Source organism: Cydia pomonella, chromosome 18 (genome assembly GCF_033807575.1).
Source record: "Cydia pomonella isolate Wapato2018A chromosome 18, ilCydPomo1, whole genome shotgun sequence".
Taxonomy (NCBI): Eukaryota; Metazoa; Arthropoda; class Insecta; order Lepidoptera; family Tortricidae; genus Cydia; species Cydia pomonella.
Window position 1 is genome coordinate 1,192,914 of NC_084720.1, and position 27,711 is coordinate 1,220,624.

At 41.7% G+C, this 27,711-nt stretch overlaps 1 protein-coding gene across 1 annotated transcript in view; it reads left to right on the top strand.

Moving 5' to 3' along the window:
* Positions 1-27,711, top strand: part of LOC133527866 (endoplasmic reticulum metallopeptidase 1-like) — a 30,174-nt gene that overhangs the window by 1,154 nt on the left and 1,309 nt on the right. Inside the window, exons 2-19 of the mRNA XM_061865058.1 lie at positions 4,721-4,933; positions 5,633-5,780; positions 7,081-7,215; positions 15,255-15,382; positions 16,568-16,699; positions 18,376-18,496; positions 18,995-19,114; positions 19,866-20,051; positions 20,570-20,746; positions 21,170-21,332; positions 21,371-21,677; positions 21,712-22,013; positions 22,197-22,523; positions 22,799-22,997; positions 23,933-24,099; positions 24,654-24,781; positions 26,710-26,924; positions 27,153-27,323. Coding sequence (XP_061721042.1) covers positions 4,721-4,933; positions 5,633-5,780; positions 7,081-7,215; positions 15,255-15,382; positions 16,568-16,699; positions 18,376-18,496; positions 18,995-19,114; positions 19,866-20,051; positions 20,570-20,746; positions 21,170-21,332; positions 21,371-21,677; positions 21,712-22,013; positions 22,197-22,523; positions 22,799-22,997; positions 23,933-24,099; positions 24,654-24,781; positions 26,710-26,924; positions 27,153-27,323 — 3,339 coding nt within the window. The remainder of the gene's footprint in view (positions 1-4,720; positions 4,934-5,632; positions 5,781-7,080; positions 7,216-15,254; positions 15,383-16,567; positions 16,700-18,375; positions 18,497-18,994; positions 19,115-19,865; positions 20,052-20,569; positions 20,747-21,169; positions 21,333-21,370; positions 21,678-21,711; positions 22,014-22,196; positions 22,524-22,798; positions 22,998-23,932; positions 24,100-24,653; positions 24,782-26,709; positions 26,925-27,152; positions 27,324-27,711) is intronic.

The window sequence follows — 27,711 nt, forward strand, 5'->3', positions numbered from 1 at the left end:
GAGTAGTTTTTTTTTAATACGTCATAAAATTAAAAAAAAATTTTTCCTTCAAACCCATACGTGTGGGGTATCTATGGATAAGTCTTCAAAAATGATATTTAGGTTCATAATATAATTTTTTTCTAAAGTGATTAGTTTGCGCGAGAGACACTTCCAAAGTGAAAAAATGTGTGTCCCCCCCTGTAACTTCTAAAATAACAGAATGAAAAATCTAAAAAAAAAATATGATTTACATTACGATGCAAACTTCCACCGAAAATTGATTTGAACGAGATCTAGTAAGTAGTTTTTTTAATAAGTCATAAAATAAAAAATAATTTTTTTTTATCAAACCTATACGTGTGGGGTATCTATGGATAGGTCTTCAAAAATGATATTTAGGTTTCTAATATCATTTTTTTCTAAACTGAATAGTTTGCGCGAGAGACACTACCAAAGTGGTAAAATGTGTGTCCAAAGTGGTAAAATGTTGAACGAGATCTAGTAAGTAATACTTTTTTTTAATAATTTTTTTAATACGTTATAAATGGTACGGAACCCTTCATGGGCGAGTCCGACTCGCACTTGGCCGTTTTTAGACATTCATTATTTACAGTCGACAACTTCTAGTTATTGGAGAAAACTCTAGCAACTAAAATAACAGCTTTGTAAAAAAATATTGCTATAACAGCAAAATACTTTCCATTGGTTTTGTAATTTTTTCCTTATTGTACTTATTGTACATTTTATTTTATTTTATTTATAGCCTCATATCAGATATAAATTTTTATACTATATCTATAGTTTTCCTTAATCTACGATAACCGATTCTGTGTGCCTTTGGGCAAAGGCCTCCACCAATCTTCCCCATTCTTCCTTATTTTGCACTAATCTGGTCCATGTTTTAGTCCTTCCAGCCATGTCTTCTATTTCATCGTACCATCTTTTAAATTGCCTACCTCTGTTTCTTTTATGTCCTCTAGGATGCCATAGTGTTATTATTTATTATTATTGTAGTTTGTGGGCCTTTGAGTGCCATGTCGACCAGGCATTGATCTATTGTGACAGCGCTTTAAAGTTCATTACTGATGATTCTTTGGGCTGTAATGTTCTCTACCTCATAGCTATATTGATACGGAGACTGCTTACCATCAGGCAGGCCGTATGCTTGTTTGCCACCGACGTAGTATAGTATAAAGGGTTGCAATACGTGCCACCCTAAGTGGGTACTTCTTTTTGACATTAGTGGTCCACAGGAGCAGAGAATGTGCATTGCAGTCTCCTCTGACTCATAGCAGAACCTGCATGTCGCATCTTGTTTCTTGCCATAATGTTACAATTTTGTAACATATCAAACACATTAAAAACTCCTAAAAACTTTCATCATAATCCTTTTCATATTTTACAACACTTGATGATTGCAATCTTATATTGATTAGCTAGTAACTAAAAAAAAAAAAAGTAGAAAATAAAGTAATTTCTATTTTAAAATATTTTGTTTAGCACACTCAAGTTCGAATAATTACATATGCAAATAAGCTCAACCACACTGGAGCATCTTGAGCATCAGCGTCTAGTCGGCGCTATGGTAAATGACATCGCTGCACAATTGCACCAACATGATGTCGAGCAGCAGCCATAGAGTTGACGCGACGCCGATGATTGAACTCCATGATTGCACATTATGTTAATACACCTGTACACACAACAGTTGGAACGGGGATGACCACTTCTGGATACAAACATAGTCCTCATTTCCCTCTCTGTATATCAACATTATAAACAAATGATTTTTTTGTATATTTACAATAGCTTTGCCCCTGCATTAACATTTTTACGATTTTTTGCTTGTTATAAAACTTAGTAGTGAAAAACATTATCCATATATATATATTGAAAATGCTCCTCCGATAATAATAAAAACATCAAACAAAGGGGCATAGCTATGATCAATGTAGATCAAATTGTGTCAAAATATTTTCGATAATGTCCAGAGAGGTAAATGGGGACTATGTTTGTATCATGAAGTGGTCATCCTCTTTCTTCTAAGCTACAACTGTTCAGGCGGATTCCGGGTGGTCGCTGTCGCCGAGCGAAGAGACTTAACGTCTTAAGACCCAGTAAGTTCGTGTACTTCCCTCACTCTCACCAAAGTGAATTTGAAATAGAGGACGATTGTCAAAGAAAATTTAGCAGCCCCAGTAAAACAGCCATCTTTCGATACATGATTAAAACTTTTAAACACGACTTCTTTTGACGTTAACATGTAGTTACTATTTTATAAATAAAGAAATGAACAAATGAATGAACACTATTAACAAATATCCTAATAATTTGACTGTGATCCTTATTTTTTCACTGATATGTGTTACATTTGTTAAATATCCAAAAGTGGCAGAGTGGCACCAACTAATAGATCAAAGGCCATAGATGGCAGCATCGTTTCGAGTGATGGCGCCACAACCTTTAGCTGATGCCCGGTAAGATGTAAATTTACTGTGGCTACAAAGCTTTCTTTGACAATCCACCTCTATTTCAAATTCTCTTTGCTCTCACTCAGCGTTGAGTACTTTACAAATGCCACACGCAATCTCTCATCTCAATGTGTGAGCTTCCTCTAATCACGGGAAATCGCAAATGTAACCAATTACCCCGATTCTATCTTTTAGATTGTAGATTGTAGATAACTTCTCAACTTCTCAAGCATGTACAGATAATAACAGCAACAGTCTTCACTAACCATTCTACCAATGTTCAAGTCAACCTTACTTCATGAAAATAAGGTTTAAAATTGTTCTGCTAACTGAAATATCCCTCTAACGTCGTCTTTTTATCACGTCGGTGACACACAACTACAATAAGTCCATGCTCACTTTATGAATGGAATTCATTCACAAAATGGGTATGCACTTGCATCGAAGTTATATGGCTCGAAGTGGAACTTTAATTAACTTATGGTGTATAAGGGACCATTGTAATCTGTATGAAATGCTTAATATAACTAACGTATTTAATTTGATAATTATTAATACTCTATCCGTGTAAATATAGCATTGCAAATGCCACATATTATGTAATATTTTTCTAGAAGTTAAGAATATATTCAGTAGACCCATGAAGGAGAGACAACCCCACCATACGTTTTCGATGAAAGCTCCTAGCCAGCGTGATTTTTTCCGACAGCATCGTCATATTTCAACCAAATTACAGACAACCTTAACAAGTTATATACCTAAGGGCCGGTACAGACGGACTGCAACTCGACTGCAACTTGTATGGGAACTGCACGTCGACGTTGCAGTTGGAGTGCAGTCGGCATGCAGTTCCCATACAAGTTGCAGTCGAGTTGCAGTCCGTCTGTACCGGCCCTAAACCTTCCTCAAGAATCATTCCATTGATAGATGAAAGTCGAATGAAAATCCGTTTAGTAGTTTTTAGTTTTGGCGCAGTTTTATAAAATGTAGTGAATTGAAGTTTTCCCCTAGATTTGCGGATGCTAGGTTGCGTGACAGTCGTGCACATAGCGAAAACATCACACAAGCATTACGTTATAGGAGACGTGTTTTAAGTTTTTTCATTATTTTACAATGATTACAACCCTAACTTAACTTTCAAACGCCTGCTACTACTAAATGAAAATGTGTAACGTGATAAAATATACGACACGCTATACATTAGTATCATTATCTGATCGTTCATTATATCATGACCGGACGTCACTCACGCAACGCTATTAGTGGTAGTGAAACTTACACTTTCATTCAGAATCGATATGTAGGTGGGGTCCTGCGGGTATTTCCTATGGATGCCATCCCGTAACCCAACCTTATTCCTTATATTCCTTGCAATTTTTCCATATTTTCTCATCGTCTAAACCTTCTCTGGATAAGAATATTTCAATATGAAAATTAGCTAAATCGGTCTAGTCTTTCGGAAGTTATGCGATCACATACATTTTGGCGAATGATTTTTATTTACATTGGATTCCCAGAGAAATCACTGATTCACTTCCGATTCAGCTGAAAATTATCATACATATGTAAGTCGGGTGACAATGCAATATTATGGTACCATCGAGCTGATCTGACGATGGAGACAGGAGGTGGCTATACGAACTCTGTGATGACATAACGCAGCCTAATTGTGTTTGGGGTTTTTAGAATTGTCTCGATGCGTATTAGTTGCCTGTGGTAAGAAAAATACAGTCAGTGATAAAAGCTTGTACCATAGATTACATTTTTGCCAAAAACTATTGTGGCGCAGTGATCCAAAGAGGGCCTTGGCCTCCAAAACGAGAGAACGCCACCTGTCCCGATCCCGAGCCCGTGCCACTTCCTGCTAGTTATCGGTTGAGTTGGCACAGATCCGCCTGTACACTGTCGCTCCAGCGGTATCTGGGCCGACCCACTGGACGGCGTCCAGTCGGTCGTCCGAAATAAGCTCTCTTAACACCCCGATCCTCACCCATCCTCAGTAAATGGCCGAAACAGCGAAGTCTGTGGCAATTTGTATCGCCAGAATTGTGTTTTGTATTTTGTGTTTGTAGAATGATTACCGGAACTCCCTAATTAAATATAGGTATCTATATTTCTTGTAATTGTTATGACGTGCGCTATGGCTATACATTATTTCGATAGTAGGTACTTTAAACTGTTCTTAAATCAGTTTTTCATGTGTCTTCTATAAACATCTGCCCTAAAATCAATATCATCATTAATCTAAGTAACTTTATCTTCAACAGATGGAGAAAGTAAAAGAGAACATCCTGATCCGCGAACCGCTATCGCTCCGCTGGCTCGTCCTGGGCGCACTAAGCTGTGCACTAGCAGCATTTGCTCTGCTGGCAGCGGGAGACCTACTTCCGGAACCACTCACGCAAGCCGCTGAACCGACCAGCTTTATTGCGGAGAACGCGCACAAACACCTAGTTACCCTAACTTCTATAGGTCCTAGGGTGAGTATTATAAGTTCTACGGGATGGGGTGTGCTACATCCTAGTCAATCTCACGTCTATCGGTCCTAGGGTAATGTTTAGATACAACTCGGGTAAGGGTGATCATAGTCCGTCAATCTATCGCTCCGCTGGCCGCTGAGCTGTGCACTAGCAGCATTGGCTCTGCTGGCAGCGGGCGACTTACTACCGGAACCACTCACGCAAGCCGCTGAACCGACCAGCTTTATTGCTGAGAACGCGCATGAACATCTTGTTAACCTAACTTCTATTGGTCCTACGGTGAGTATTCACTAAGGTGAAAGAGATCAAAATCCATTTAGTCATCATGGCTTTCCCTAACAGCTTGCGCATTAAGAAGCAACTTAAAAGATTTAATTCCGTAGTTGCGTTATCTCATAATCACCAGCCTATATCCTTCCCACTATTAAGCACAGGCACAGCCCTCCAAAGAGGATTTTGGGCTACAGACCCCACGCTAGCCCATTGTGGAATATAGATTTCACGCACATCTTTGAATTTCTTAGCAGTTGTATGAGAGTATTTTCACCATATTCCTTCGAATATTTCGTACGTAAGTTATGAAAACTAGTTGCTTTGAACCCACTTCCCCTTCGGTTTAAAAGCCACACATCTTACCCTTGTGTTTTATGTGAGTCTGAAACTGGGTCTACACATTGTTCATCATATGCGATTGCGCAGGTCGCGGGCAGCTACGAGAACGAAGTGCTAGCCGTGGGTGTGCTGGTAGGCGCGCTGCGTGAGATCGCGGCCGGCGCTTCACCGCACCATATCCTCGAGATAGACGTGCATACAGCTAGCGGCGCCTTCTCGTTGTCCTTCCTTGACGGTTAGTTTTACCTTATATTTTCTGCATATTTGGCTGCCGTTCTTCAATCCATAGCGTTGCACCAACTGCTGTTCACGAAGCTTCATCTTACATATCCCTTAATAACTTTTCGAGTTATCGCCTGGGAAGCTATTATAAGGACGAAGTGGTAGCAGTGATGGTGATGGGTGTGCTGTGTATCGCGGTCGGCGCTTCACCGCATCATATCCTCGATAAAGACGTGAATACAGCTAGCGGCGCCTCACTGTCTTTCTTGGATGGTTAGTCGTAGTATCGTAGCGTGCATTCGTTTAACTACATGGCATGGATTTGTGTAATAGCATTATGCAATCTACTCATGCCATCATTGGGTGACAATGTTACATTAAAATTTGAGGAGGCATCGCAAAGGGAAATAGACAAAAAATTGCATTAATATGTACGATTCCCACCGACCGGCTGGAGTCGAGCCGCGCCGGAACGCATTTTCAATGTGCCTATACATTATGTATGGCAGACGCGATGGAGTCCGCCCTCGCCCGCGAGGAGCCGACTGGCTTGCGGCCGTACAAATGTGAAATGTGCTCCGACTCCACCCGTTCGGTGGGAATCGTACTTTACTACGGTCCTACCGATTGCGCCATTTAGTATTGTGAATTAAAGATTTTGTCGAATTTTAAAAAACATGTTTATTTAATTAATAGCTGCTGTACATGTCGGCGGCCGATCGTAAAGTTCTTGTGAGATCTTTTGACGGTAGTCACTTTAAACCAGCAGATAGGTAGGATATATTAGGTTGCTTCACATGTCCAAAGGACAAATTACCCAGAAATAGGAACCCGCGTAGTGGGGCCCCGTTGACTCAGACAACGAGACAATGATTTTCACGTTTGCATAATGCTTAGGAATTTCATGATCAGCCGGCTTTTACGATAGGCCGCGCCGACATACTAATAGTTAATTAGCTACAAATATTTAGAGCGCGGTATTTCTTTCTTGTAACAGGAATCCTTAATTTAGTGTGCAATCGCGCTCTCTCGCAGGGGTTTTCACGTAAGACCAGCGTCAAGGTCCCCAAAAGGTACCACGACACAAGCTGAGTGGGCACCCTTTTAGAGACGCTTGTAATATAATATAATTTGTTTTGTTTAAGTTTAAATTAAGCGTTTTTAAATAAAGTTTTTCTTCTTCTTCTTCATCTTTAGAAAATCTTCACCGTACCTAACTGAAGCAAGCATTGTGAAAAAAACTGATATTAAGATACAATTTCGGTCTTACCTCAAAGCCTATTTCAGTTTATGAGCATAAGATTGTTCTACAGGTATGAACAACGTATACCGCGACGTCCAAAGCGTAGTGGCGCGTTTGTCGGCGCGCGGAGGCCGCCCGCCGCCCGCGAGCCGCCGAAACGCCCTTCTGATCAATTGCCACTTCGACACTGTGCCTGACAGCCCTGGTAAGTCTAATGTTGCTATTGTTGTAGATGTAGACAAGACAGTATAATTGTAGGTATGAACAATGTATGCCGCGACTTCCAAAGCGTAGTGGCGCGTTTGTCGGCGCGCGGAGGCCGCCCGCCGCCCGCGAGCCGCCGGAACGCCCTTCTCATCAACTGCCACTTCGACACTGTGCCTGACAGCCCTGGTAAGTACAATGCTGTTGCTATATTGTTGTAGGTGTGGATACATTACTGAACGCGTAAACACCCTGTTAGCCTCACTTCTATTGATCCTAGGTATAGATACAACTCGGGAAAAGGTCTGTTCCATCCTAGGGAGAAGTGTTGCTGTTAGACAGGATAGTTGTACCTAGGTATGAATAACGTATACCGCGACACGTCCAAAGCGTAGTAGCGCGTTTGTCGGCGCACGGAGGCCGCTCGCCGCCCACGAGCCGCCGAAACACCCTCCTCATCAACTGCCACTTCGATACTGTGCCTGATAGCCCTGGGTTGAGAATTGTGAGATCCGTTATATTTATTAAGATAATTAGCTTCCCATTCTATAAATAATGATATTTTTACCTAAAAAAAGTACCTTCAAGAAGTACAACTGAAGTTTTTTAATGCACGTGTTTTTTACTTTCCTCGTATTCGAAATGAAGGTAGAGTGTTTAACTCTCACTGCGTTCGAGCGCCAAACTACCTCGACAGAAATGTGCGCTTTACATCCCTTGGTTAACAATCTACAATTTCAAAGTCACTCAAAGTTACGTCGTTCTGCGTGCAAAACGGCCAATATTGATAGATGCTCCGTATCTTTAGGTGGAGTCGATCGTGACAACCGGCATTGAGCTTGGAACGAACCCATGCCAATGGCCTTGTGTTGTCCATCTATTTTATTTTGATTTTATCTGTTAATGCGCGATCGAATGAACTAGGTAGATTATGTTTTAATTTAAACTAATATCCTATTCTCCGAAATTCCTTCCTAAACTATCCTTCATAAACTAATATCTAATTCCGTCTGTCTAAGTTCCAGGTTTAGGAAAAAAGGAAAAAAATCTTGTTTATTAGTGTTAAAAACTTGTAGTTCACTCCAATGAAAGTCAAATTTGCTTGTATTTTTTTTTACTGTGTTGCAATTTTGTATCATGTTTTGTGAATGATTTATATCATAACTCATAAGACTACAGAAATAGTTTCAGTTGAACCAATAAAACTATGTGGTTATGTTGCTGTCAGAAAGTGACCTAAACTCTCAAGACGAAAGTGGACGACCGCGCGTAATCGCCGTTTCGTACAAACTTACCCCCTGATTCATAAACGTCTACTAAAGTTGACAAGCCGCTAATAATCGTTTGTCCCTTTCCGACGTATTGGTATGATGGAAAAGGACAAACGATTATTAGCGGCTTGTCAACTTTAGTAGACGTTTATGAATAAGGGGGTTAGTCCTCATCAACCTCTGGATATTAACATTACTGAAATAATGTGTCAACCACAACTATGCCCCTTCGTTTAATATTTTCGAATTATTATAAGAGTATGGACATATACAGAGGATTATTATAACTAGCTGGAATCTAAAATAGGCCCTTGGGGCATGAGAGCAAAGAGAATTTGAAATAGACGTGGATTGTAAAAGAAAACTTTGATTCTTATTCTTTCACCGATATGTGTTATATGTTAAATATCAAAAAGCGACGCCATCTAATAGATTAAAGGCCAAAGGTATGGCGACATCGTTTCGAGCGATGGCGCCGCCGGTAAGAATAAGGATCAAAGTCGAATGGCGTTCTAAAAGTTTTAATCATGTGTCGAAAGATGGCAGTAAATTTACTGTGGCTACAAAATTTTGACAATCCACCTCTATTGATGAGAGTAAGGAAATATGGAAATTGTTCAGTACTAATTCATATAATAATCAAAAATTTGAAAAAAGTCAAACGCATGGGCATAGTTATGGTTCCAAAACACATATATGTACTTACAAATTAAAGCAAGAAATATTACTTTGCTAATTGTTAGTCAATCAGTGCTAACCCGTTATACTTACTTGCGTATTTTTACATGCAATTAATGTTCCCACCCTCCTACCGCAAAAATAAATACGCAAATAAATATAACAACCCGCCACCAAAAGTACAAAACTCGACACGTGTTTCGCCTCTCTACGAGGCATCCTATAAAAAAACACGCAAAAAAAATACGCAAGTAAGTATAACGGGTTAGCACTGATTGACTAACACGTTATTTTCTCGCGGATTAGTAAAGTAATATTTCTTGCTTTAATTAGCATGGATTTCCGCAAAGTAACGCCTGATTCAATTAATTACATATCTAATTATGTAAAAATATTTTAGAATATCAATATCCAGAGAGAAATTGGGGACTACGTGTGTATGGAGAAGCGGTAGTCCCCTTACCTTTTAATAAAAAAAGTTGTGTTAAGTTCATTTTGACTAGCACGACGCCCGCTGAGCCCGCTGCAGGCTGTACTTAGTCGCATTCAGTGTGAAGTAATTCCCATGAGAACCGTACTCTTTAATGCAGCTGCAGTTTTTCATAGAAATTTATTGATCGCTATATTGCACGTGGTCCACAATATTACTTAGTTGTCAATTCGTCAACCTTATTGCATCTTTGAAGGAAATATTGCTATTGGTCAAATATTTTTAGGGACATTTATAATTTACCAACTATTTTTGTTTATGTTTAAAAAACCATTGATATTGAATATTGATTTTGACGACCGGTTTGGCCTAGTGGGTAGTGACCCTGCCTACGAAGCTGATGGTCCCGGGTTCAAATCCTGGTAAGGGCATTTATTAGTGTGATGAGCTGATGAGCATGGATATTTGTTCCTGAGTCATGGGTGTTTTCTATGTATTTAAGTATTTATAAATATTTATGTATTATATATATCGTTGTCTAAGTACCCTCAACACAAGCCTTATTGAGCTTACTGTGGGACTTAGTCAATTTGTGTAATAATGTCCCATATTATTTATTTATTTAATTTGATTAATTTAATAGCCGTTTACAATATTTATAAATAATTTTTAGTTGTGGCTGCTTCAATTGAATGCTGAATTCAATTCCTATCTGTCAAAAAATGACAATATGGCGGACGAATGTTTGATGTCACCGTATCTAAGAATTATTTCGCTTAAAATTTAGTTTTTTCTTCACAAGTGTGATGAAAAACATTGTATGTAACGCCGGGGGTAAGAATATTGCAAACTCGGGTCTTTAATTCCCTCCAGCTTGCCACGCTCGTTTCCAAAATTTCACTTAACCCCCTCGTTGCACAATGTACTATTTATAGAAAGGAATAGAAGAAATTTATTCAGAAAATGCTTAAGTTTAGGTAATACATGGTAATCATATTATTAAGCGTCACTGAAAAGGTCTCCACTCAGCTTAATGTCAAGATACCACCTGAGGATCTCGACGCTGGTCTTCCGTGGAAACCTTTCCGAGAGAGCGCAGCTACACGCTAAAGTACAAAATTTTATTACTTTTATTTTTTAACATCACCATTCCATACGTAACACACGTCGCCTAGCAACCGTTGTGGCCCTGTTATTGATTGATATATTTCGTACAATAACCTTAATAGATGAACATATCGCTGATTATCGTATCGTCCACGGCCTAGTTAGCTTCATTCACAGCGTATCGTTTTTTAATTCAATTCAATTGAATGTTGACATTTTCTAGGGGCAATAAACTTTTATTTTGCCCTGTCCCCGATCCTGTGGTGATTTTAACTTGTGTTTTATTTTTGGACCAAAATGTTACACTTGACATAGTGACATAGACACCGTGTTTTTATTGAATTTCGTTAACTTCGGGGTATCGGTAAGTACGTTTAAGGAAACTAAATGGCATAGTTAATTAAAAAATTTTTTTTTTGTTTTTTTTTACTATTTTTAGTTTTATAAAAAGTAACTAAATGTTGCATATAGCGTTGTTGTAACACGGGCATTACATTTAACTCAACCAAACAATTGAAAACTGTGACATGTCAATGTCATTTCGAACGTCGATCGTCCGAGATAGTACTTACGTTTAGTAGCAAATGTATGAACTCGTACTAAACACTAATCAATAAGTAAACAGGCCCTAAGGTAAGTGTACACGCTCGTAATGGCCTTATAAGATAAAATGGAGTTAATTAGAATATCGGTGTCTTTGAGAAAGTTACTTAATTTAAGCTCAGGAATGCACCCTCGAAATTAACTCAAATCAAAAAAAAAACACGGTGTATAACATATAACAACAATATTATTGATCAAGTGTTCGTGTCAGCGCGCAGATTTGTCAAATCTAATCTTTAACAACATGAAAAATACTAGTCAAGGCATGCGTCGTCGTGAATGACACGATCTACCTACATTAATATAATAATTTTGAGCAAGAATTTATGTTAATAATCAAGTTCCTTATTCGGAATTCTTATCTCCTATTTATTATATTATATACTTTTTGATAATAGGTACCTAGCAATCTAGTTAGTGTCATTATTTATCCTCGTAAAGTCCGAAGTACAAAAACGTGTGTACGTATGGCCTTATATTGTATATCTATATTGTACGAGACGGTACATGAGAAATTATAATGACGTCTGTCAAAAGGGTCAATTCAATGTCAGTACAGAACTAACCACAAGCGCTAACGGTATACGAACCTTTAAGTTTACATCTATAATGTAGTGCAATAACACATGAGTGGAAATATAGTTCATTTTTCAATATATATAAATATGTTTCATTAGTGCCTTAACATATTTTTAAAGTTGTTTTCTCGAGGGGCTACAGTATGGGGTTCTTCAAAAAAGGAGTGTACAGGTTTTTAAAGGGTCGGCAACGCGCATGTAATACCTCTGCCCGCGTAGCCAACGTGCATATCGTTCACGCTCCGTGGCGAACGAAATGCAACTGTCACCATCGCACTAATGTGGAATATGGAGAGAGAGAGATAACTACGCTACGCTACGGAGCGTTAACGATTGTAACGTTGGCTACGCGGCCTGGTGTTGCAGGCGTCCATAGGCTACGGTGACTGCTTACCATCAGGCGGGCCGTATGCTTGCTTGCCACCGACGTGGTATAAAAAAATATATTTTGCCAGCAATATAGCATTAGTTAAGCTTATCCTAAACAAATCGGGTTAGGTTCGTCACATACACTCACTCACCTGTACCCCTAGTGTAAATATTTTCGACAGCGAAACGTGACGAACGCGTTTGCGTTAAGTGTCATTTTGTATAGGATTTTGAGTTTCCAAAACGTCCCGCTTGGCGCGCTCTTTCTAAATCCAATACAAAATGAGACTAAACGCAAACGCGTACGTCACGTTTCAAAATCGAATTTATTTACACTAGGGGTACTGGTGTTTTCTTTCACCGAAACGCGACTGGTTAATATCAAATGATTTCGTGCATAAGTTGCGAGAAACTCATTGGTTAAGCTAGCGGCTTTAGGTAAGATTTCTACCAATAAAACCTTCTTCATCTCTTTTATTTTAATGTCGGTCTGGCCAAACAAGTTGGCAAACATGTGCGCAATAAAACCTGTGTAATGTTAGTAACTCCAGTCGTGAACTGCAATTAGTTGTCAACTAATACGGTCACGTCTGATAATAATGATACGGACGATAAAGTGCCAAAAGTATGTATACACCTTAATATATGGGGCAATAAGGTCGTGTATACATATTTTTGGGACTTTGTTTGTATGTACATTATTGAAAAAAAAAACATAACTTCATTAATTTTAACTTTGATAAAGAATCATTCAACAGTTGACAAGTTTAGCACAAATTTCCTCACCACTCAATTTACAAAGTTAGAACATCGATGCATACCGCATACCTTGCACGTTGAATTACGCCATGGTCATTAAGACCCGTAATAGTTTCATGGTGTCTGTACCTTTTGTTGATAATTACTTCTCAATTTTCCTCTAAAGAACCTTTAATGACAACATTCTATTTTAATGGACATTTTTTTCTCGCAGCGCAGACACGAAAATTGCGAAACCCCAAGGGACTTGTATGAACTTAGGACGTTTTTATTTTATGGTATAGAAAATACAGGTTATTTACTTCGGCTCGTGGTAACCGGTATTGCTACGTACCTTTTAACATTTTTCCAGGCATAGTACCTACGATTTAACGATCACACACGCACCAATAGAATTTCAACTGTAGCATTCCAATTTAAGGTTCAAATTAGATTGGACTTTCGGGAAATATGACTTGTCGTCAAATGGATCATGTAGTAGTAAAGTAGTAAAACACTTTACTGTACAAAAATAAACATAAAATAGGAAAGAACACACATTTGTACAAAGGAGAACTTATCCCTTTCAGGGATCTCTTCCAGTTAACCTTTGAGCAATAGAGGAAGAATTGGAGAAAAGTAGACATCAAAACTGTACTAAACGTCATAAAAGAAAATATTTAATTTCCTAAAAGACAGGTAAACCTATAAGTCCTATAACCTACAATATATAAAAGGGATATGAAATAAAACAAAAATGTAAATAGTCATATCTTCTTCTTCCTCGCGTTGTCCCGGCATTTGCCACGGCTCATGGGAGCCTGGGGTCCGCTTGACAACTAATCCCAAGATTTGGCGTAGGCACTAGTTTTTACGAAGGCGACTGCCATCAGACCTTCCAACCCAGAAGATAAACTAGGCCTTGTTGGGATTAGTCCGGTTTCCTCACGATGTTTTCCTTCACCGAAAAGCGACTGGTAAATATCAAATGATATTTCGTACATAAGTTCCGAAAAATTCATTGGTACGAGCCGGGGTTTGAACCCGCGACCTCCGCATTGCAAGTTGCACGCTCTTACCGCTAGGCCACCAGCGCTTCAGTAGTAGTAATCTCTTATTGTACAAAAATACATATTAAAAGTAACATACAATTAGTAAGAAGTACAAAGGCGAACTTATCCCTTTGAGGGATTTCTTCCAGTTAACCTTTGAGTAAATGAGAGGAGAGAGAGAGAAATATTCATTCATTCATTCAAAAAAAAAAGAGTGAAAAGAGAGTTTATAGAGGGTGGGACGGCTGTATAGGTTTATCTAAGCATCCTTCATTTCTAGAATCTTAGAAATTCACTACATTAGAATATTGTACACATACATACATATAATCACGCCTACTTTCCGGAGGGGTAGGTAGGGGTACAGATTTCCACTTGCTTCTCATTTCTTTCGCTTCCTTCACTTTCATAACATTCCTCATACACGCTCTTCGGTTTAGGGTGCTCTTGACCTGGCCTTTCTTCAGGGTTTCCCCGATTCGATTCAGAAAAAGAAAAAATAAAGATCAGAGAAAGTCCGCCAAGTTTAGCTTTATATTCGCTACACAGCAATAGGTTTGTTAGCTTTCTTTCACTCGTTCTTTCCACTCATTTTTTATTAGTAGATTAACTGAAAATATAAAGATAGATAAGTAAACATTGCACGTCGACCTAGTTTTGATACAGATAAAAATGTTTTCGTGCATAGATCGATGGTGAAATCACTTTTTACTTGACTATACGAGTATGATAATGCTAAAAGGATATGTGTGTATCGTGTTCCATTTCACAGCGCCAAAAAATATTGATTCGACTTTCATACAGGAGGTTCCGTATAAAAAAACGCTAATAGTAGACGAGCTCATTTGATAGTGCCGTTCCCCCGTGTTCAACTCTATTCGAAAATCAAACTTCTAAGCCAACGCAATCAAAAGATACAACCGTTTATGCCGCAAATTTTCAACACTCGCAATCAATACCTACAGGGTACTTCCCGTGAACTCAGAATCTTGAAACTTGGTACTAAGCAACGTCTTATAGCACAGATAAAGGAAAAATTGCGAAAACCGTAAATTTTTGTACGGAACCCTCGGTGCGCGAGTCCGACTCGCACTTGACCGGTTTTTTTATAAAATTATTTATTTTAAAAGAGAATTAATATATTTTATTGTAGTAACATCTAGCTTAGTTTACGCCTTAGCTCATTTATACGAACGCGGCTTATTTTTCCACAGGCGCTAGCGACGATGGCGCGGGGTGTGCCGTGGGGCTGGAAACATTGCGAGCGCTGGCCGCGGCCCCTGCTCCACACCCTCACGATGTTTTACTATTGCTGAACGGTGCAGAAGAAAATATCATGCAGGTGAAACTAACTTTAGACCTTAATTACGAGTAAATCGTTGAAATAAAGTTTAAAAACGTTAAGCCCCCGCTCAAGACCCTCACAATGTTAGAGTATGTGCGGAAAGAGAAGAGTCGTGAAATGTATGGGTTTCCTTACATTTCACGATTCTTTCCGCATAGACTCTACAAGCTTTTTTATTACTTGGTTTGTTAATTGGTGTGGGTCAAATTTTGGAAGCTAAATTTGACCCACTTCCCGAATTCCGATTGACTTGAAAATTGACATGCATATGTAAGTCGGATGATAATGTAATTGATGACATGGAGCTGATCTGATGATGTAAACATGTGGCCATAGGAACTCTGTGATGATTTGATGAAACAACGCAACCTATTTGTGTCAGGATAAAGTCGAAGAATAGTGAAATGTGTCTCTGGTTGCACAGAAATAGCGATAGGCAGATCACATATTTGCGGTGCGGTTGCGGCAAATATGGTCGAAAAAAAAACGGTAAAAAATGTAACTGAATGCGTCCTGGGCTTATGCTAACTTAAAAAGAAAGAAATGTATTTTATTTACGAGCACACACTAAACAATGAAAACAATAGTACATTGTGCAACGAGGGGGGTAAGTGAAACTTTGGAGACGTGGGTGGTAATTAAAGACCCGAGTTTGCAATATTCTTACCCCCGGAGTTACACACAATGCTTTTCATCACACTTGCGAAGAAAAAACTAAATTTTAAGCGAAATAATTCTTAAATACGGTGACATATCAAACTTTCGTCCGCCATTTTGTAATTTCTTGGCAGGTGAGGCATTGAAGGCACAGACCTATTCGGCATTCAGCCACGATTGAAAAACATATTTTAAACGACTGTTAAATTAATCAAATTAAATAATTTTAAACATAAACAACAATATTAAATTATACACGTCAGTATTTTAAAAGTAAAACTCATTTATGCTACTTGGTTTGTATGAATAAGTGACATAATTAAAGGAAAAGCTATAACTCCCTAGGGAGTTATAGTTTTTCTTTTCACATTCCATAACTGCCGCGGGAACAAAATAGGCGTTTGTCCTTGAGCACACCTGCATGAAATAAGTGTGCCAGCAGAAAGGCTCCAGCTCAGTGTCATTGTGTACTTTTGATATTTTTTTTTCTTTAACATTGAAAATCAACAACATAACTTGGTGCAGGCTTCCCACGCCTTCATAACCACCCACAAATGGGCGCCCTCCGTCCGAGCGTTCATCAACGTGGAGGCGTGCGGCGCCGGCGGGCGCGAGGTGCTGTTCCAGGCCGGCCCGCACGACCCCTGGATCATGGAGGTACGGCATCTGGGAGGGGGGGGGGGGGGGCTTGCTCGACAAAATACAAGATTGTACATATTTACGATCATGAGCGATACACCCGCTGCCCGCGCTGTCTATCAACAGACCCACGGCCTGACTGAATCGGGCGGATCGCAGTGCACATTTATTTACGTAAGTATACATCACGGCCAGCGGCGGCCGGTGACAATATATTACGGGTGTTCACTTACATTAAAGAAAAAAACTAAAACTACTCAATTTATTAACCGTCGCAATATACCTATAGATATCGGTTTTCGCCCACCGTTGAACTCTCTTATAGATTTTGGGTAAGTATGCGCAATGGAATCTAATGTTTTACGAATATCTTGACGTTCGATAGACGTCATCAGCTGCACAGTTCATCTAACAAATGGTTTCGAGATTATGTGTGTTTTTTTATTACATGGAAATAAATTGTATACTTAAATAAATAAATTTTAAACACACTGGTTTCGGCCTAAACATTTTTACGAAAGTTGAAGGTCGTCTTTTTGTTTAACTCGAGTCGATTTTGTAAAGTTTTTTCACATTATTTTATGAATGTCACGTTATATTCATTCATTTTTAATCACTTTACCACTAACAACTTATGTGCACTCCCCTTTTTAATTCTTGTCTAATTATTGAAAAACAAAATTGCATTCCCGCGCGTATTTGAAAAAATACTAAGGTAAAAGGTATGGTATGTAGCAAACAAATGACAACATGGCGCGCGGAGTGCGCGCGCTTTCGTCGAGAAGGCACAAGGTCAAACGGACTAGGAGCAGTAGGAGCGCCGCTCAAATTTTACGTCTTTCTTCATAGAACATCTTCTGTTTCACGTGCGGAACTGTGGCTAAACTTCTCTTTCGCTCTTATGGAATTTCTTATGGATTCAATGTACTAAATATTTTTTCATAGGAGCGCAATCCAAAGCGCTCCGCTTCGCGCGTTACGTATTAAATATAGCAGTAGGCGAGTAGTCATAGGCTGTCTATAAACTTATAATGAATAATAATTACTTATTGAACTATTATTAACTTGTTTACGATAGATACATTAATTATGAATAAGTAATATTATATTAATTAGGTACTATAATTTCATTTAACTAGTGGTAAATATCAAAATGATATTTCGTACATAAGTTCCGAAAAACTCATTGGTACAGTCAGCGTCAAATACTTCGTAGCAGTCAAAGTGGCCAAATAGTTCGGTACACCATACTAAATATATGGTGTACCGAACTATTTGGCTACTTTGACTGCTACGAAGTATTTGACGCTGACTGTACGAGCCAGGATTTGAACCCGCGACCTCCGGATTAAAAGTCGGACGTCTTATCCACTCGGCCACCACCGCTTATAAGAATGTCTTATAATATTTCTTAGGTGGATTTGTAGCAAGTTTAAAGGTGTCCGCTAGCGTAGGCGGATGCACTTCGCGCGTGTGGCATTAGGTAAAATGTACCCGAAGGGTAAAACGGGACAGACTCCGCTGTCTGTGCGTCTGTCAACAAGCTGAATCTCATGAATCGTGATAGTTAGACAGTTGAATTTCCCCAGATGATGTTTTCTGTTGCCGCTATAACAACAAATACTAAAGAAAATACCCTCGGTGGGCGAGTCCGACTCTAGAGCCGAGTCTTAACCCTTTTTACTTGTTTCTAGGTGTACGCTCACTCAGTGCCGCACCCATTCGCATCGTCGCTCGCGCAGGAGATCTTTGAAAGCGGCCTCATCCCTGCCGACACCGACTTTAGGGTGTTCCGGGACTTTGGCAACTTGTCTGGTAAGCAGCGCTCATTGTAAACTTCAATCATTAGTATAGGTATTTGATGCAAATCGGGCCCGATTCGTTGTATGATGAATAAAGGTTCACTCAGCTAAACTAAGCCTCATAGCACCAAAAATAAATGAATAGTCTTTAGCGACAGGCTGTGGGTTACCGGTGACCTACATGTCAGTTTGAGTATTTATTAAACATAAGTCCGCTATTAACCTACGTAGGCTATAGGTGGCCCACGTGGAGCTGAAAAACTTAAAATTGACAAATGAAGCCTATTTTACCATTCTCGACGAAATACATTCCTAAAAATTAGATACAAAGTATACAAACAATACATGCAATACACACCACATTCTTATGTAAAAGTTTGCATGTCACGAAACACGTGACAGGGACATGCAAATTTTTACATAAGAATGTGTTATTCTGATTTATTTGAAAAATTAAAGTGTTCCATGTAAATAAATAACTGATTACTTACCTACCCTTCATTGTTTACAGGTGTGGACTTAGCTTGGAGCGCAAACGGCTATGTGTACCACACGAGGCTCGACACGGCAGATCGAGCTCCCCCTTCCACCCTCCAGCGAACTGGAGACAACGTGCTGGCGCTTGCCAAGGGTATGTACCTACTCTTCATAATTAATTTATTGTATCATGTATGTGTAAAGTGTAAGAAATAATCGCGCCTACGAGTTTCACAACTGAAGAACATCGTAACATGTTTTTTGTCGAATGAATTATTATTTTATGTTATTGGTTGTCATAGTTAAAACTGGTTTTTGTCTTATGGCATTATTCATAAATGCCCGTTAAGTCTAATGAACCCTTGGTTTGTCCTTGTCCGTCATTTAATATTTGTGTTTGTTGGAAAGGGCCACAAATTAACAGAGGTTTGCCAAGTTTTTTGAATAAACCCCCTTAAGGGTTAAGGGGGTTAGAGTTTATACATCTGATACAATCAATGAATCTTTGATGTGTCAAAGTATCCTTCTAGTTATTCTGATACTGAATTTAATCATTTATGGTATGGTGGGGTAAGACGAACATAGTTTATTTTGCTAGGGGCATCACTAACAATATGAGGATTCCCTACAAGTGTTTGCTTTCCCTACAAGCTGGGGTGGTTAGAGTAGCGCTACATGTTTTGCGGAAAACAGACACAATGGTTGTCGATTTGCGGAAAATGCCCAGAAGAACGAATTAAATAACTAAGTTTTAGTCTTGTCCCGGTGAGGTGATAGTCTTACCCTACCTTCCCTTACCCCTCAAGTTCCTAATCATTACTACTACCTAATGTTGCTACCAAAAACTATTATTACAAAATAATGTTATCAAATTCTAATAACTTGATCACCATCTCATATTACAGGTCTACTACAAAGCGGTCGCCTCTCCCGCAAAGTAGAACACACGTCCGGCCAGCCAGTGTTCTTCGACGCTCTCGGCGTCGGGGTCGTGTTACTGCGCTCCCACACCGCAGTTGCCGTCGCTATAGCGGCCGTCGCTGCCGCCGTGCTGAGGGTGAAGCTCCATGCCGGCTTGGCGAGGGACGAGCGTGAGTTAACACAACTTTTACTGCTCTTAGAAAAATGCTTGTAACCAAATTTAGCGACTCAAATTTATGTGGGCCAACGGTGGCCCACGTGGCCTGGTGATATTGGTAATATAAGGTTCAAAGCGGTTGCCTGTCACGAAAAGTGGAACGCGCGACCGGCCAACCAGTATTCTTCGATGCTCTCGGCGTCGGGCTCGTGTTACTGCGCTCCCACGCCTCAGTTGCTGTCGCTGTAGCGGCCGTCGCTCCTGCGGTGCTGAGGGTAAAGCTCCACGGCGGCTCGGCGAGGGATGACCGTGAGTTGACTGACTTTTACTAGTCTTACGCTACATAAACCTGTTTGTGACCAAATTTAGTGTCTCAAATTTATGTGGGCCGCTGGCGACCCACATGGCCTGTTGATAAAGTGACTATGACTTGTCGCTCTGATAGTTTGTGCAACCTAAAACGAGATCGAATATTTAGCCATTTTAGGGTAGCTGAAAACATTACACGATTAAATGTTTTTTTTTCCCCAGTATACATGAAACCAGGTGAATGGCCGCGTCTAGTGGTCACGGCCCTCGCCCGCGGCGTGCTCGGCGCGCTGTGCGGGCTCGGCTGGGCCGCGGCGTCCGGAGCGGGCCTGCACATGTTGTCCCCTCTGGCGTTCTATAGCCACCCCTGGTTGTTAGCACCGCTGTACGCCGTGCCTGGTAAGTTTTAAAGTGAAATAATGTTAAATGGATAAGTCAGTAGGTTCCTTAGAAATGGTAACGGTATTATAAATATGAAGTATCGATGTTTTTTTGTACTATACACTCTTTATATAGGAATAGGATTTAATTAGGCTCAAATAAGCTTAAAATAATAGTAAATTGTTGCGTTCAAATATATTAGGGCCGCCGGTGGCCCGTTGTGGTTTGGTGATAAAGTTGCTAATAACTTAGCGATCTACTGTAATGATTTTATGCCCGCAAAACGCTGAGAGTGTAGGTTTTGTTTTTTTCTTACGAAGGTTAATGGTCGCGGTTAGCAAGGAGCATTCTAGCCGGCGCGCCGTGTGGATTACGGCAAGAATACTTTAGCTTAGTATGTCATGGCCATTTGAATCGGATACCAACATAATGTATTGACAGCGGTAGCGGTAGCCTGGCTGGCCACGCTGAGGCTGACGCGGCGGTGCGCGCCGGCGCTGCGCGGCCCGGCGGGCGGGGCGCGCGCGCGGCTCGCGGGGGACGCGCTGTGCGCCGCCTGGGCCGCGCTGCTGCTGCTGTGCACGCTGCGGGCGCTGCGCTCGGGGTTAGTACTGTAGCGGTAGCCTGGCTGGCCACGCTGAGGCTGACGCGGCGGTGCGCGCCGGCGCTGCGCGGCCCGGCGGGCGGGGGCGCGCGCGCGGCTCGCGGGGGACGCGCTGTGCGCCGCCTGGGCCGCGCTGCTGCTGCTGTGCACGCTGCGGGCGCTGCGCTCGGGGTTAGTACTGTAGCGGTAGCCTGGCTGGCCACGCTGAGGCTGACGCGGCGGTGCGCGCCGGCGCTGCGCGGCCCGGCGGGCGGGGCGCGCGCGCGGCTCGCGGGGGACGCGCTGTGCGCCGCCTGGGCCGCGCTGCTGCTGCTGTGCACGCTGCGGGCGCTGCGCTCGGGGTTAGTACTGTAGCGGTAGCCTGGCTGGCCACGCTGAGGCTGACGCGGCGGTGCGCGCCGGCGCTGCGCGGCCCGGCGGGCGGGGCGCGCGCGCGGCTCGCGGGGGACGCGCTGTGCGCCGCCTGGGCCGCGCTGCTGCTGCTGTGCACGCTGCGGGCGCTGCGCTCGGGGTTAGTACTGTAGCGGTAGCCTGGCTGGCCACGCTGAGGCTGACGCGGCGGTGCGCGCCGGCGCTGCGCGGCCCGGCGGGCGGGGCGCGCGCGCGGCTCGCGGGGGACGCGCTGTGCGCCGCCTGGGCCGCGCTGCTGCTGCTGTGCACGCTGCGGGCGCTGCGCTCGGGGTTAGTACTGTAGCGGTAGCCTGGCTGGCCACGCTGAGGCTGACGCGGCGGTGCGCGCCGGCGCTGCGCGGCCCGGCGGGCGGGGCGCGCGCGCGGCTCGCGGGGGACGCGCTGTGCGCCGCCTGGGCCGCGCTGCTGCTGCTGTGCACGCTGCGGGCGCTGCGCTCGGGGTTAGTACTGTAGCGGTAGCCTGGCTGGCCACGCTGAGGCTGACGCGGCGGTGCGCGCCGGCGCTGCGCGGCCCGGCGGGCGGGGCGCGCGCGCGGCTCGCGGGGGACGCGCTGTGCGCCGCCTGGGCCGCGCTGCTGCTGCTGTGCACGCTGCGGGCGCTGCGCTCGGGGTTAGTACTGTAGCGGTAGCCTGGCTGGCCACGCTGAGGCTGACGCGGCGGTGCGCGCCGGCGCTGCGCGGCCCGGCGGGCGGGGCGCGCGCGCGGCTCGCGGGGGACGCGCTGTGCGCCGCCTGGGCCGCGCTGCTGCTGCTGTGCATGCTGCGGGCACTGCGGTCGGGGTACTCATTCTTAGACAGTTTAATTAACGTTAAGAGAATTACTTTAAAATATATATATTCAATATAGAAAATTCTGTAGCCAGTCCACGTGGGCTGCCAGTGCCCCACAAGACGTTGAAAACTCGGTTAAGCGTTTTATCAATCGCACATACTTCACCCGATGTCGCATTTATATTAAAGTACTTATCATTAGTGTTAGCACCATCAACCATCAACATCAACGTCACCATAATGATTACAAAATAGCATGTTAGTATAAGTTCAATGCTTTTCAGATTCCTTCCAGCCCTGTGGACAGTGGGCCTGGCCACCTCCGGCATCGTGGCATACTCGCTACGTCTCCGCGGCGGCGCCGCCCTGCTGTGCTGGAGCGTGGGCGCCGCGCTGCCCGCGCTGCAGACTGGATACGTGGCGCTCGACGCGCTGGCCATGTTCGTGCCCATCATGGGCCGCGCTGGACCGGTGCCACACGACGTCAGTATTTCCACTTTTCAATGTTTTTTTAGCAATGTTTTTAAGGTAGATCAATTAAGAGGGGCTCTCAACTTTATCTTGATATCAATGTCATTTAAGCTATTAGGCCAAGATTGGTGTGGTTTTCGAAATTAACACAACAGGACTGTAAAATTGGTTTTTAAACGGCTTGTCATATTTTTTTGGCCTACAGTTCAAAAGTTAGATAGAAGGAGGAAGACACAGTTTTTTGCTTTCGGAACGATTATTTCCGAAAATATTCACTTTAATAAAAAAGGTTTATTGATAAATTAAAAATTAAAAAATTAAAATTTGTTTATTTCGAGTAACATAATGACTCATACATATTAATTTGGAACACTAGACTTAAACACTATACTACAAATACGAATAACCCCTTTCTTTGAAATTCGTTTTGAAAGTCCCATCCAACGACACCCAACACCAGTTGAAGCAATAGCAAAAATGTCATCCCCACGTGTAGGACAGGCACTCCATTTTTTTTTTTACTTACGACATTGTCTGATTTATTTATTTATATATCCAAGCCAAATTGCAGCTTTCTAGCATTAACGATCACAAAGCCTCGGAAGGCCAGACAGGGCGATACTATAGTTGACCCTATAAAAAGCGAATAATCATAAGAGAAAGTTAGTGATTATCGTCCCGAATTAATGATGGCAATGTATTATGTACATACCCTGGGGTTTTGGTTGCAGGAATGATTTGGTTTATTTATAACTTTGTTCATTATAAAAAAAAAGTTACCAAACTACGTATTGAAAATTGGTAGTAAGTTCAAAATGTGCTTTGAAATGTTAAAAACTTTGCTTTTACAGTTATTGTCATTTTTTTGGCTATTGTAAGACGTTCCCGGACCCAAACTTCCGGGGTATGCTACGTACATATCCGTTATACGCGCATTGGTCTCGCAGATAGTGATGGGCGTGATATCGGCATCGCTAGCAATGGCGGCTTGCTGCTGGCTGCTGCCGCTGGTGGCTGTAGCTCGAAAGCCACATCGACTAGCTGCAGCAATGCTGGCGCTACAAGCAGTTACGTTCGCTGCAGTACTGTTGACGCCGTTGGGTAACCCTTACAGGTTCAGTTTTATAATACATCTACTAAACACAACGTAACAAATACAGTGTCTCTTTAAGCTAAGATAGAAATTTATTAAATTATCGTTTAACTTATTTTATTTACCACATCATCCTGTGTGCAACGTGATGTTATTTTTACGTCATCCACACTAAAATGTTCGAAACCTATAAGCATTTAGACCTATTCAGTAATATTTTCTTCGTTAATGTTTTCTTGTTAAATGTGCACGTCATGTTTTTACATTATTGGAAGTACATTAACACTCAGCCCCATATGGGTCGCTGGTGGCCCACACGGCCTGAGAGTAAAATTTTATTTTTCACAAAGCTTGGATGCGGTGACAGCTCATCTCGATACAGTTTGAACCGCACCGCACCCCAGCTATGGCGAAAATAATTTAGGGGCCGCCCGCAGCCCACATTGTGAGCCAGCATAATTTTTTTTGTTGTTCAATGGTGCTGTCTATTACTAAGCTTACTGTAACAATATATTGTCTATTAATATCCGTTAAGTGTGTTGTTGTATTTGAATATGTAACCTTTTCTTATATAGTCCCACACGACCGCAACGACTAATGGTGTTCCACACGCGTCGCACCGACCACGTCACGGGGAAGCAAGAGAATCTATTCTGGATGCCGGATCTGGACAGCAACTCGCCGCATTCGCTCGACCCGTACGGTGTGTATTGTGGTTACGGGGTGGTAGTTTCAGTCGATGTATGAGTGTGGATATATTTGTATCTACAGAAGTAATGAGAAGTTTTTTTTAAATAATCAATGTAAAAAAATTCATTGGTGTAAGCTATTGTCATTAAATCCTGGAGATTTTCATCAGTAAGTCGAGATCGAAGTTTATTTTTACAAATATTATAGGTATTTTGACTCCGCTGTCGAATTAACGGCAGCCAGACGGCAGCAAAGAAGCGCGAATTATATAGCGGAGGAGGTAAATAATAAGAGGTCTGTAATCTATATAAAAAAAAAAAAAAGATAAAGATAAAAAATATGTTTATTGCACAAGAAAGGACACAGAAAAAGTATACATCGGTTGTTTTTAAGAGTTGGTGCATAACTAGATTGACAACAGAGTTTCATTGATATAAATAAAAATGAATCGTCAAAATGGATGTGATCGCATAACTTTCGAAAGAATGGACCGATTTGGCTAATTTTGGTATTGAAATATTCGTGGAAGTCCAGAGAAGGTTTAGACGGTGAGAAAATATTGAAAACTTCCGAGAAAAATGGTAAAACAACGATATTCTTTTCCCATACAAACTGTTCCTACCTATCGTCCCGCCGGTGCCGTAAACTCGAGTCCCCGCAAATTGAATAACGTATTAAAATAAAGATTTCGAATCGACAACATATATCCACAATATTTGAATTATCGCGTATTTAGATTTTAAATACAATAACAATAAAAAGTGTCACTGTCACAAAGGATTGTCATTGTTGGTTGTTGAACTTTATGGGTGCGTTCAGAAATGGAATATGGTACAAAACCTGACCCTAAATATTTAAACTACAAATAAAACGAAATTAGAGTCAGACCAAGCTAAGTTAGCAGCGATTTTGATAGCCCAGACGGGCTACGTGTTATTTTTAACGTCAAACTTCTATGAAATTATGACGTTTACTTAACACTTGCATCGTCTGGTATATCAAAGTCTTGACTCTAGGAATCAGAGGTTAAATTGTAAAATACAGCCGCCATCTTGAATTTCTGCATTTTTGCTTTAAACAAGATGAAAATCAATATCTGAAGATCCGAAAGACGCTTTATTATGAATCTGAGGCCAAAATTGCAAAAATAGGCCGGCATTTTTGTTCTGATCGAGATGAAAAAAAACTGCCATCTTGAATTTATGCCTTCCTGCTCTGATCAAATGCCACAACCGCTCCGAAAAAAATTGTACGCAGGGTACTTATTTGACAAGTCAGTAACATCTGTAAAAGAATGATTGGATAATCTGTGACATGCTAAAAGGGACCATACATTTATATAATACGAATACGATAGGTGATACGAAGTTCACCGGGTCAGCTAGTACAGAATAGAATATATTTGGTGCAAAATTACAATAAAATCTTTACTTAGATGTTTATTTATTTAACCTTTATTGCACACTGCACTTAATGCCGTAAGGCATTTTCCACCAGTCAACCAATGGTTAGATGTTCAACCTAAACGACTTGGCCGCGAGTCAAGGCTGCGATCCGCTTTTATTGACCACAAATATTTGGTATATCCATTTCCCAATCACTGAATGCAACGGTGCATCGGCAAAATACGTATGCTGTCGGTGACGTGTGATGTAACCCGGCGTGAAGGGATGACGTAGCACGGAAGCCTGTCGTAGTATGTCCTAGCATCATACCTGACACGTGGGATACATTGTATTAGATTACGTAGTCAGTAATACAAGTTGTTACTGTTTACTTAAGGTGCGCACAAAATAGATCGGCGGTCCGGACGGCGGCCCGCCATTTCATGACCCCTGGTAGGGACACTCGATCTGACCTTGGGATTTTCCCAATTCGTCGCGTCTTCTTTTTCCTCTTATCCCTAATATTTGCAATTGAACACGGAGAGTTATTTCTCAGTGGCCGCATTCAAGTCGGCCGTGGCCACGTCGGGCGCGGAGTGTTTGCGCTGGGTGTACTGCGGCGCGCCCTACTACCTGCCGGCGCGCGCCGTGGTGCCGCGCGGCCACGCCGCGCCCGCGCCCGCGCCGCCGCTCACTACACTCGATGTGCAGTTGGACTTGCACAGGAACCCCGATGTGCTGACGATGAATGTTACAGGGCCGTCGCATGTGGTGAGTTATAGCTTCACATATTCAATAAAAGAAATTCCATTGTCATTTTTATCATGCTCTTGCTACGACTGTATATGAGAAGTTTTAGGCTGGGGTCTTTATCATCAGTTTGATTTACTGTTTGTTACATAGGTAATAAATGTAAACAATATGTGGGAATTAGAAATGAAAAAAATTGTGGTCACTTAACAGAGCGGTTTGCCTTTTTAACTATTATTATTTCCCCAGGTGGTAATACTATCGCCTGTGGAAGGCGTAAAAGTGTCCCACTACACAGCTAGCGGGGCGGGGGGTGGTGTGCCGGAAACAGCAGAACCATGGGGCTCGCGAGAAACATACTTCTTGGCGCTACATGACGCGCGCTTGCCCGCTCCCTGGCATCTCACCTTCGATTTAGAGGTAACTTGTCAGTAGTAAACTGTAGTTAGCTTTTACACGGACTAGACTGATACTAAAATAACGTAGAGGATCTCCATTTTTATCTTCAAATATTTTTTTTTTTCTATTTACTTGCTCAAACTAAATACCCAGCCTATAATAAATCGGTTTACTGAAAATGTTAACAGAGCATTTTTAAACTAAGCCTATGAACTCCTTTTACTTTTACTTTTCTTTCGCAAAGTATTTCTATATACAATTTAGAATCAGAAGCGGTTTTGGTAAAAAAAAAATAGCAAAATATTATATCATTATTTTCACGCTTTTGTATGAATCGAACAAAGAGTAAACTTTGAAAGTAAAATCAGAATTTCTCATGATACTGATAAGAATAAGCCCTTCCTTTTGA